The sequence below is a fragment of the Haliotis cracherodii genome, unplaced genomic scaffold (genome assembly GCF_022045235.1).
Source record: "Haliotis cracherodii isolate W230 unplaced genomic scaffold, xgHalCrac1.p SCAF_35, whole genome shotgun sequence".
In the NCBI taxonomy this organism is placed as follows: Eukaryota; Metazoa; Mollusca; class Gastropoda; order Lepetellida; family Haliotidae; genus Haliotis; species Haliotis cracherodii.
In genome coordinates this window covers 407,585-419,705 of record NW_027266292.1, presented here as the reverse complement: position 1 = coordinate 419,705, position 12,121 = coordinate 407,585, and the positions used below count along the sequence as shown (strand labels likewise).

Here is a 12,121-nt window from a genome sequence, read left to right as displayed (position 1 = left end):
GGTTTGAAGCAAATGCAAGTGGTCTGAGAAGTGGAATCTGATTGGTAAATGGAAAGGACAACTCTTAATGGCCACTGGCGGCACTACGATGGAGCCCAGAAATTCCAGTCTAGTTTGGCAAGGGTGGAAACTGGACTTATAAAGTCTGTTCACTCCCTTGCCTCGGGAAGAAGTGGTATGGTGAGTACAGCAGTGTCTGTACTGTGTGAAATATGCTCCTGTTCATCCAGCAGTAAACAGGTGACTTAACCTTTCAGTGCCTCATCAGGCAGCTTGGGTTGTATGATCGCCAGGGAACTGAGGGTGAAATTCATGACACACTGATCCATTGACTGAGTTAATAATGCAAGGCTCTCTGCATAGTGAATGTGGCCCACATACTGTGCTTTGTCCCACATACGAGTGAGTGGAGGTTGTACAGGCACTAAGTGTTGTTACACAAGTTAGCGCAATCCTTTGATCGAGAGTCTTGTGTGTTCATTACAACTACTTTTCTTTACCTGACATTAGGGCTGGGACGAGTCCAAATTTACAACCCAGGTACTCGACACACTATTACCCGGTCCTACCAGGATACCCGCTATAGGTCTCAAGAGTTGGGTACAAAATGTCCTGATGGGAATTGTTTTACCGCAGCCCTGACAAAAAAAGGCTTTATCCTTACTCCTACAGTGAGAAAGAAATGTGACCATTAGCTATGTTTGTAGTGTAACCATTGAGTTTCATTCAGGGTTAGAAACTAACATTTTTCGTCCACTAGTCCTTATAATGATAACATATAGCAAAACCCTTAAAAGGGCAAATGTCTACTAGTCCTTATGATACCTTTACCATTGGGCAGTTTGGCAAGGACTATAGGACTAGTGTCAATTTCTAACCTTGTCATTGTTAATGTAATTATAGTATATCACGTGACTAACCACGGGTCCAGGTAGTCATGTGGGTACCCGGGTCGGGTGGGTCCTGTGTAGGACCCAAGTTACTCGTCCCAGCCCTACCTGACATATTCACCACGTAGTTCAACAGTGTTTTGCTTGTACTGAAAATGTGTCACTTTATTTATGTGAGCAAGGGGCATTTGTATTTTTCACATTAATTCCATGATACACAGTATTTATTTAAGTTTACAATATTTTTATAAAAAACAAATTTGATGATCAGATTAAGTTCAACTGACCTGGTGGGCATGGGTCGTCGTCCGTTCTTGGCAGACAACTGACAGGAACCTAAAACGCAAAAAAACATTTTCCAGCAAATTCACGATATTGCCATGATTCCAGTTTAGAAATAGTGCAGGGTTGCAATGAGCAGTAACAGTATTGCAGACAACACAACGTAGACATGATATACAGATAATGCTGACACGAATTCTCTCTCCCTCTCTCTCTCTATCTATCTATCTCTAATTGTAATAAAGAAGTTGTTCATCTATATATCTTATCCTTACTTAGTTCGATTGTTTGTTGTTTAACGCCAAACTGAGCAATATTCCAGCAATATGGACCAGACAATCCAGTGATTGACATCATGAGCATCCATCAATGAAATTGGGATACGATGCCACGCATCAACCAATTCAACAAAGCTGACAACCAATCCCGTTAGTTGCCTCTTACCATGTTTACGACAAGCATAGTCAACTTTTACAGTAAGCATGGGTTGCTGAAGACCTATTCTACCCTGGATCTTCACGGGTCTGCAATGAGGTGAGGTCAAATGGGATTTAACATCACATTCCAGATTATTGAACAGCCGTGCATGTGTGGCTGCTTGTACTAGCCCCACTCATTCTAAACCACAAGTCTTTGTTTTGTCCCTTTATGCTAATCACCAGGCAGAGGAACAAGCACCATCTTTTTACATCTTTTGGTTTAATGTGGCCAGGGGATCAAACCACCCTTCCACACTCTGGGCACACTCTCTATCCACTAGACCACGGAGGTCATCAATAAAGTCGAGCACGAGGATATAAACATCATGAACAAAAGAGTTAAGGATCATGAATATATTTATGTAGAGAAGGCTGAGTACACAATTTCATAAAAATATCCCCCAAATATCCATGATCCGTAACTTTTTTTGTACGGTATATGATGATCACATGCTGTGTTTGAAATAAAATACAAGCCAGGCTGGCATCAGGACTCACAGACTTTTGAGGCTGCAGGTCCTGACTAAACTCTCCAGGCCCTGACTAAACTCACCAGGTCCTGACTAAACTCTTCACGCCCTGACTAAACTCTCCAGGCCCTGACTAAACTCTCCAGGCCCTGCATGACTAAACTCTACACGCCCTGACTAAACTCTCCAGGCCTTGACTAAACTCTACACACCCTGACTAAACTCTCCAGGCCCTGACTAAACTCTTCACGCCCTGACTAAACTCTTCACGCCCTGACTAAACTCTCCAGGCCCTGACTAAACTCTCCAGGCCCTGCATGACTAAACTCTACACGCCCTGACTAAACTCTCCAGGCCCTGACTAAACTCTTCACGCCCTCATTTATACAACTGTAACTTATTGTGACATGTAAATCGACACGTAAATTTTGTTAAGAACCTACACAATTGGAAACTTCTCACTGACACGAGATCTCCCTACCACGGGCATCTGAGCAGGTGCTTATTTAGAACACTGATTACATGGAGCAGCATACTTACACTGTCAACTGCCGGAGTATATATGATGACCCCACATATCACTACCAGCTGAAGTAGATTTGGCATATTGGCACACGTTCCCTTTGTTCCCACTGTGAGAGTAAGGGAACATGTCTTTATCACAGAGATTTATCCATAGGCAATAATCTGCAACAGAAAAAATTAGAAGATTCAGTCAACAAAAGAAAGCCACAGCAAAATCACATGATGACACTGACTACAGAGGCCTTGCTACCAGCTCATTGTTAATTTTATGGAGTCATGTGTAACTTCTTTGAGAGGCATTTAGAAGTTGGAGTACAAAGAAAGGATATGATATATGGATGAACAACTTCTTTATTACAATTAAGAATGACATTTCAGTGTAGGTTCTAACACCGTTATCATTCATGTGATAACTTCTTTGAGAGGTATTTAGAAGTTGGAGTACTTAGTAGGTACTTGCTTGTTAACGGTGTTAAAACCTACACTGAAACGTGGCTCCTAATTGTAATAAAGAAGTTGTTCATCCATATATCTTCTCCTGACTTTGAGTTGCATGGTCTACTGCATGGTAGAAATCAGGTAAAGCAAAGCCAGTGGTGGAAAGTACCAGCAGGCTTGACTCATGACTGTTTCTAGGATTCCGATCCTGCCCCACACTAAAACACAGGCATGGAGACTCGATGACGAGCGACTTTGTACAAGCAAGTGAGTAAATGTTGATGCCATAGTCAGCAATATTCAAGCCTCTAAATAATCAAATCGGGACCACTTCATGACTGCAAGCATGACCTTTTAATAATCAAGTCAGGGTCAAGTAGTGACTGCAAGCATGACCTCTTAATAATCAAGTCGGGACATCTCAGTGACTGCAAGCATGACCTCTTAATAATCAAGTCGGGACATCTCAGTGACTGCAAGCATGACCTCTTAATAATCAAGTCGGGACATCTCAGTGACTGCAAGCATGACCTCTTAATAATCAAGTAGGGACCACTCAGTGACTACTACAAGCATGACCTCTTAATAATCAAGTCGGGACCACTCAGTGACTACAAGCATGACCTCTTAATAATCAAGTCGGCACCGCTCAGTGACTACAAGCATGACCCCTTAATAATCAAGTCGGGACATCTCAGTGACTGCAAGCATGACCTCTTAATAATCAAGTCAGGACCACTCAGTGACTGCAAGCATGACCTCTTAATAATCAAGTCGGGACATCTCAGTGACTACAAGCATGACCTCTTAATAATCAAGTCGGGACCACTCAGTGACTACAAGCTTGACCTCTTAATAATCAAGTTGGCACCGCTCAGTGACTACAAGCATGACCTCTTAATAATCAAGTCGGGACCACTCAGTGAATACTACAAGCATGACCTCTTAATAATCAAGTCAGGACCACTCAGTGACTACAAGCATGACCTCTTAATAATCAAGTTGGCACCGCTCAGTGACTACAAGCATGACCCCTTAATAATCAAGTCGGGACATCTCAGTGACTGCAAGCATGACCTCTTAATAATCAAGTCAGGACCACTCAGTGACTGCAAGCATGACCTCTTAATAATCAAGTCGGGACCACTCAGTGACTACAAGCATGACCTCTTAATAATCAAGTCGGGACATCTCAGTGACTGCAAGCATGACCTCTTAATAATCAAGTCGGGACATCTCAGTGACTACAAGCATGACCTCTTAATAATTAAGTCGGGACATCTCAGTGACTGCAAGCATGACCTCTTAATAATCAAGTCGGGACATCTCAGTGACTGCAAGCATGACCTCTCAATAATCAAGACAGGACATCTCAGGGACTGCAAGCATGACCTCTTAATAACCAAGTTGGGACATCTCAGTGACTGCAAGCATGACCTCTTAATAATCAAGTCGGGACCACTCAGTGAATACTACAAGCATGACCTCTTAATAATCAAGTCAGGACCACTCAGTGACTACAAGCATGACCTCTTAATAATCAAGTCGGCACCGCTCAGTGACTACAAGCATGACCTTTTAATAATCAAGTCGGCACCGCTCAGTGACTACAAGCATGACCTCTTAATAATCAAGTTGGCACAGCTCAGTGACTACAAGCATGACCTTTTTATAATCAAGTCGGCACCGCTCAGTGACTACAAGCATGACCTCTTAATAATCAAGTTGGCACCGCTCAGTGACTACAAGCATGACCTCTTAATAATCAAGTCGGCACCGCTCAGTGACTACAAGCATGACCTCTTAATAATCAAGTCGGCACCGCTCAGTGACTACAAGCATGACCTCTTAATAATCAAGTCGGCACCGCTCAGTGACTACAAGCATGACCTCTTAATAATCAAGTCAGAGCTGGGTTATAGAGAGTCCATGAGTCATAATAAAATGCTGGAAGACCAAAATAAACACATGTCTGAAATGTATCGTAATGCAGTTCCCTTTCTGTACATGTCAGCTGAGTAACACCTCGATTAAACATAGCTTGCATACAAACAATTAATAGAGTACAGGGACTGCATCCAGTCAAGACAACCACTTGCTGATAGGGCTGGCTAGTGATAGAGATCACAGAGATCGAAACTCATGATAATCACAAACTAAATATCGATCAATTATCAATAAATATTGGAGAAGGAACTTTAACTAAATATGCAAAAAAGCCCTGAAATAAATCAACAAATTTCACGTGAGTTGGGTTCAATGCCGCTTTTAACAATACATTGTATTCCATTTATAACGCGGCGTTTCAGCTTAATGTGGGAGGAAAGCCCGAAGAGATGCAGGTCTCAGACGTTTATCACTTCAGTGAAACCCACGAGCACGGGTATGGTGCTGACAAACCTAGAAACATAATCGGTGAAATCATGACTCAGTCATATTCTTGGCAAAATGGCTGGCTTCATATGTACAACTTTTATGCGTATATACAGAGTTGAGCCGACGGTGTTTTCTTTTGGTTTCAAGGAGTCAAAACTTTGTGTACAAATTAAATCAAACACATGTTGCTTCACTCGAAAATTTTCGCTGAAGTAACTCTCTTCTCATTCAACTTTGATTGGAAAACAACCTTTTTTTGCGTTGAAAGTCGTGAACAGACTGACGAATATTGTCAGCTTCGTCACAGTTAGACAGTGATTTTCAGTACAGTAGACTATTCTTTTGATAATGATTGCAATTATTCCAGTACTTTCTCGAATTTCCTGATGGTTCATTCTGACTCGATCGCCGAATGACAAGGGCGATGCCATGTTTGTTTGTAAACACTGAAATATGTCCCCACTTGACCTTTGATATTTGTATTGCTATCTGCATATGACCCCAAACGGATATCGTGTTCATCCATTGGCTTTATCCTGCCTATAAACTTACCCATTCTATGATAAAGTATGTTTATCCGCATTCTACCATGACTAAATAAGATGTGAACATTTGGTGTTAGCAAATATATTCAGTGAAGCGGCATGGGCTGAGTCCATAGTTTTGAGTGAGTTGTCAATCAGAATTATGGAATCACCGACTACAGCCTTTAAACAAAATATGCACTGTATATGCTCAAGCACTTTGTTCACAGTGTAATACTTCACTCGAACATATGACAGGCATTGGAAGCATAAATACATTAGGCCTAGGACAATACACCAACTGAGCGATCTGATACGTACCACCTTGCTTATGATCCGATCCATATCACGATACTTGCATCGTTACAAAGGGGAACTCCTAACTCTAAAGGGGCACTAATCTCTGGCTTCTTCTCGGATGTCTAACACTGCCAGCTAGGGCTTACAAGCTGCCGTGAGTTGATTTGCTCGCTAACGCAACTAAGCGTGACAAGAGACTGGGCTACCGTCTGCAAGGACAGCTAAATTAGCTTGGAGGAAATATTTGTTTTACACATATTTGAACACTGATTGGATACCCGTGATCTATAAAGATTTTGACAAAGGGCACATGTTAATTAATTTCTTCAGCCTATACAAACAGACAAAAGGAACGGCGGAAGCTCATCGGATGTTCTTATTTGGAAATACCCCTGATGGTCATAAGTCATAAGCTTATCTCAATAAAACCTAATTTCCATTCCCTCAGAATGGTAGATTCCGTGATTCAGTTCATGCTTTCAAACTCTTGTCTAAAATATATCGGTGAACCATCTGAGTTCATCGGTCAATCAGACATAGGATGAAAAATGAATACTATATTTGTTTTATAAGCAACTTACCGACCATAAGGGTTAAGCAGTACGTTTCTACAGTATTTGGTCACGTCAAACTGACATCTTTTGGTTGCCATCACTAGCACTTACACCCAGTCCTGCTACTTTTCTTTTCACAAATGAATAAATATCTTTACCCAAAAGGGGGGCACGGGTGGCCCAGTCATCTAAGGCGCCGCGATTCGCTGTGCAGAGTTGTGTCCACTGGACACGCCAGAAACCTATGATAGCGAGTTCGAATCCCAGTTCACCCCGAATATGTTTCTAGGTTTGTCAGCACCATACCCGTGCTCTTGGGTTTCACAGAAGTGGTAAACGTCTAAGACCTGCATCACTTCCGGCTTTCCTCCCATATTAAGCTGACACGCCGTGATATAACTGGAATAATGTTAAAAGTGGCGTTAAACCCAACTCACTCACTCACTCACTTTACCCAAAAGAGAAACAGAAGCAATCAGTCTTTAGTCTCATAGGTCGATAGCTCTTCCCAATACAATCACCCAACATGTTTCCATTTACCTATTTCCATATTTACCCTGGATCTTTGTAGAATTTCAGCACAACATTTTAAGTTTACACTAAAGCCTTTCCCCCAAACACCCTGGTTATACTACACAGCACGGCACCAATATGACGTCATATCGCTCATTCTGACGCAAAAGATATGACGTCTCAGTCGTATATATAAAAGCGCAAAATTCCAAGCACTCTCTTCTCAAAATTTAAAATACATTCTCTTAGTTGATTTCTAAAGTGTTTTCTGCATGAAATTAACTGCCCCAGTTCCTTTGAATATTGTTGTAATCGCAAGTTAGCATTTTGTGATCTATAATTGTATATAATGAATGAAAACTATACAATTCTATGAATATTATGTTCCGAGGTGATGCCATCGTCAAATAAGCTGTTTCAACCAGAGGGGGTTTATTGTAATTTGACAACCTCTGATTCACTAATCAGAATCGCGTAATCATGGTAGAATTGTTGTTTAATGGGGCACTGATCTAAAGCAATTCCCCGGGACTGGTTGTTGCCTTTGTTATTGTTTTTTCCCCGTGAGTACCTGGATGATACGCAACGCAACTGAGCGTGACAATAGACTGGGCTACCGTCTGCAAGGACAGCAAAATAAACTTGGAGGCAATATCTGTTTTACCCATTTTTGAGGACTGATTGGTTAACCGTGATCTATAAAGATTTCGACAAAGGGCGCATGCTGATTAATTTCTTCAGCTTAAACAAACAGACAAAAAGAACGGTGGAGCTCATCGGTTGTCATCATTTGGATATACCCCTGATTGTTATAGTATCAATGCAGTGAAAGCATTTTCGGATTTCGGATTGCGTCGATAATACGATTACTACTCCCTTGTTGTCATCCAAGTTTTCTGGAATAGCCCTACACTTGTGTATTTGTCGTCATTCACTTGATGCTCAGTTAATGAATTTATTACAGGTATAATTAGTGGTAGCACCAATACCTGACGAAGGTTTCCATTTGGCATTTATTGTGTCTGGGGTAATTATTCAATCTAAATCCAGGTTTGAAGTGAGGTGAAATGTGTGTTATGTAATATGCATGTGGCAGCCCAGCAAGAGATGAATGATCAGTTGATTTACTTTTTTTTGTAAATCAGCGGATCGTTCCTAGTCATCAAAGGATTAAAAGAAAATACATTGATTGATTAATCACTGATATCTTGCACGGTGGATATGTCAAAAGTAAGTGTTTACATGTCTAGGTTTACTAAAATAAAGGGAATACACTCATATCATGGTGTGAAGTGCCGATGTCAAAACAACATACTTTGTTTAAAGGGTTAACCGATAATACGTTGATTAATTGCTCATTGTTATCTAACTCAATGGATTTTTTAGGAACCGTGGACGTTATGAAAATAGTTGTCACGTGGGCTTTCTCAGCAGACCTTTGAGACTTGACACCTATGTGAAACACCTGGAACAATCTAAGTGATCAGTTGAGAAACGAACACGGGTTATAATATTCGGAAACGATATATATATATTTGATTGTTACAGAGACACATGACATCGAATACGTTTCTTTGTACAGCTGCAGACGTTTGGGATATTGTTCCTTTGTGTGGATATTCACGGATACATTCCTCGAACATGGAAGCTGCCCTACGTATACACATAAATTTGGTAGGTTGTAATTATGGTATTTGCATTTTGTTTTCCTTCATTTGAACCGATTCGTTCTTGTTTCTCTACGTCTTGGTTGGGTAATTCTTCAATGTGCGATAGATGTTGTTTTCACAGGTCTTCTCTTTGTAAGCGTGTATATATTACCAGTCAGTTTGTAAAATGTAATTCTCATAGGCAATTTATAAAATGTGTAAATATTTCAGTCATTTTGACTAAAAAATCTGTCCAGATTGATTAAGACGATCAAAAGGGCCTACAAACATCACAACAGATAATTATGTAGGATTAGGAGCTAAACAACATAGAAATGTACTTTTCACCGTAACATTTTCAGTCTCTTGGTGATGACATTAAACATCAAAATGTTTGGAATTCGTTATCATAATAAAACAGATGGCAATGTTTTTCAGTCACTTTGTAAAATAACTGAATATTTAGACGTTTAATAAATTTGTTACACATTTTGACAGTAAAAAAATATACACACTATAAAAAAAGCAATGCTCAGGTGAAATATTTACTTTGTGTTGCAAGTCAAAATAGTGTAAACGAAAATCGCAAAATTACCAAGCAAGTGACTAATCAAAACTTCGTCACCATTACCGATGCTACCCACAAAGATACCTACATTTCCTTATTATCTCGAAAACTGTATTTCATTTTGTTGATCAATGTGACCATACGCCCTAATGATTACAACCGGTACCCATAAAAGTGACAAATGCGCTTACGAATGGCGCAGCAGAGGTTGCGAACTAGTCTAGATTTCTGCTATACATCCGGATACTCACTGGGAAAAAACAATTAGAAAGGCAACAACCAGTCCCGGGGAATTGCGTTAGATCAGTGCCCCTTTAAAGCCACACTCAACAATATTCCAAATTTGTGATGGTGGTCTGTAAATAATTGAGGCCAGACAATCGACCTCCGGGATAAGATGACATGCATCAACCAAGTCAGCGAGCCTGACTACCCGATCCCGTTAGTCGCCTCTTACCACAAGCACTGTCGTCTTTTACGGCAAACATAGGTGCTGAAGACATGTCCCCAACCCAGAACTTCACGGTCCCGTTCTATACTGAGAGTTGTGTCTAGATCTAAGTTCTAACATTGAACAGTTTCAACAATCAGTATTCAAAAACAACAACCATGACATGAATGATTAAATCACCGGTGATTTAAGCGGTGATCTTTCGCATCTACAGTGCCTCTGTCATTGTCGTTGTCACTGTTTCCGTTTCACTGAAAGAGACGCCATTAGGCTAGTAACTTGTTTACTGACGCACATCAAAAAGTGTCAACTGCGGAGTTACGTAACGTTGAGCGATAACGGACAAGAACTGGTAACAGTCGCAGCATTATCATGAAAGGTCACGTTAATCCGTCGTAATAGAACTAAATATTACATAAAATACCTGTGGTAGCCGTGATTAAAGTCCGTAATAGGCCTATATGTAATCCGAGAGTCTGTCGTCAGAATCGTAGCTCGGCGACCTAGCACCCGGATGTAATTACGTCATTGCCAAACACGGGTACATTCACCCCAACAAGTGCTCATCAATGTGAACACGTGCATTACTAGTTGTTATTGAAGACGAGAGACAAACAGTATTCTTTTATGCTGATGTTCGTTTCCATGTTATGTTTTTGATAAAGATTCTAATTTACAAGGAAGGTGCAAAGTCTACAAAGGCAATGTACTCTTCATTACATGTTTACTTATGTTACATATAGAGAATCTCACCCGAGGGCCTTTGATATCAAATATATCAACACGAGTTGTTTAAAGTGGAAAGATTCCGAGGCTTGCCGAGGAGTTTTTCCACTTTTATCAAGGAGTGTTGATATATTTGATATCAAAAGACACGAGGGTGAGATTTTATTTATCATCCAACATCATTCTTCCAACTTTTTCAGTTTGTAGACAGTAATAAGCCGTGTCTAAGTGTAAACAATACTGCTAACAGCTTCAGTAGCAGAGCCATTCGTGATGTCATGGTAACAATGACGTCACAATGGTCTGCAAAGCAGATATCTACAGTGTAGATATCGTTTGATCTCACCCAAGCGATATCTCCTGTGGGAGCAAGTTTTGGATGATAAATCGTCGTCTTACACGTGATCCATATTTTACCCGTTTTATTGCCTTCGTGCAACATTTGTGTGCAGCTATTGTGTCTTAATATCACAGTATCTATTCATGAGGGAAACGTTATCCGTAATTAGAGTTTGGAGTAGATTAATCTAAATATTACTCAGACATTTTAAGAGAGAAAAGGAAGAAAAATGTTTAAAATGTCAACCCTACGCACAAACTTCACTGAAGACAGCCTCAGCTCAGATGTCGTCATGTAATCATTTTGTGACGTCATGAACAGCGTATGACATCATATCGTAAATTTCTCAACAATGAAACGTGTTATTGCTTCAATTGTTCAATCAGCACTGAGAATTATGGCAAGCCGTTTTCACATTTATAACGGAATTACAGATATCTTCAATTGTAAGATGTTACATTAATAATGTTACTTAAATTAGATAACTGATATCAATAATTGATATAAGGATATCATCAAAATTATTAATGATATCTTTAATTGGATTTTTGATATCAGTAACGGTCAGAAATAATGATATCTTGAATTGAATTAAAGATATCTATAATGCATTTGTGGATATGTATAACTTATTTCAAGATATCTTGAATTGAATTTAAGATATCCTGAATATATTTCTAATATATTTATGTACAGTAGGATGGTAATTGTTTAATGATATCTTAACTACATTTAGAGATATCACAAACTAATGTGTTGATATCTCCGTAACATTTTAAGATATCAGTAATTTTATTATGGATATCAGAAATTTATCCATTTATCAGAATTTATGATATCTTTTATTATTTTTTGATATCCTAAAAACATTATTGATATCTTTAAATAAAATACCGATATCTTTAAAATAATTGAAGATATCTGTAATTCCGTAATAAATGTGATAACGGTTTGCCATAGAGAATCTCTAAAATGCACATGTGCGAATATAGGAAAGTTATAACACGCGATCATTCTACCCTTGTGGGTAATATTC

At 39.6% G+C, this 12,121-nt stretch overlaps 1 protein-coding gene across 1 annotated transcript in view; it reads right to left on the bottom strand.

Moving 5' to 3' along the window:
* LOC139477748 (uncharacterized) overlaps positions 1-10,525 on the bottom strand; it is a 31,038-nt gene extending 20,513 nt beyond the window's left edge. The window contains exons 1-3 of the mRNA XM_071260154.1: positions 10,444-10,525; positions 2,662-2,808; positions 1,178-1,226 (exon numbers count right to left, since the gene is read on the bottom strand). Of these exons, the coding sequence (XP_071116255.1) occupies positions 1,178-1,226; positions 2,662-2,727 (115 nt within the window). The 5' untranslated portion in view covers positions 2,728-2,808; positions 10,444-10,525. The remainder of the gene's footprint in view (positions 1-1,177; positions 1,227-2,661; positions 2,809-10,443) is intronic.
* Between the last annotated feature and the right edge of the window lie 1,596 nt (positions 10,526-12,121).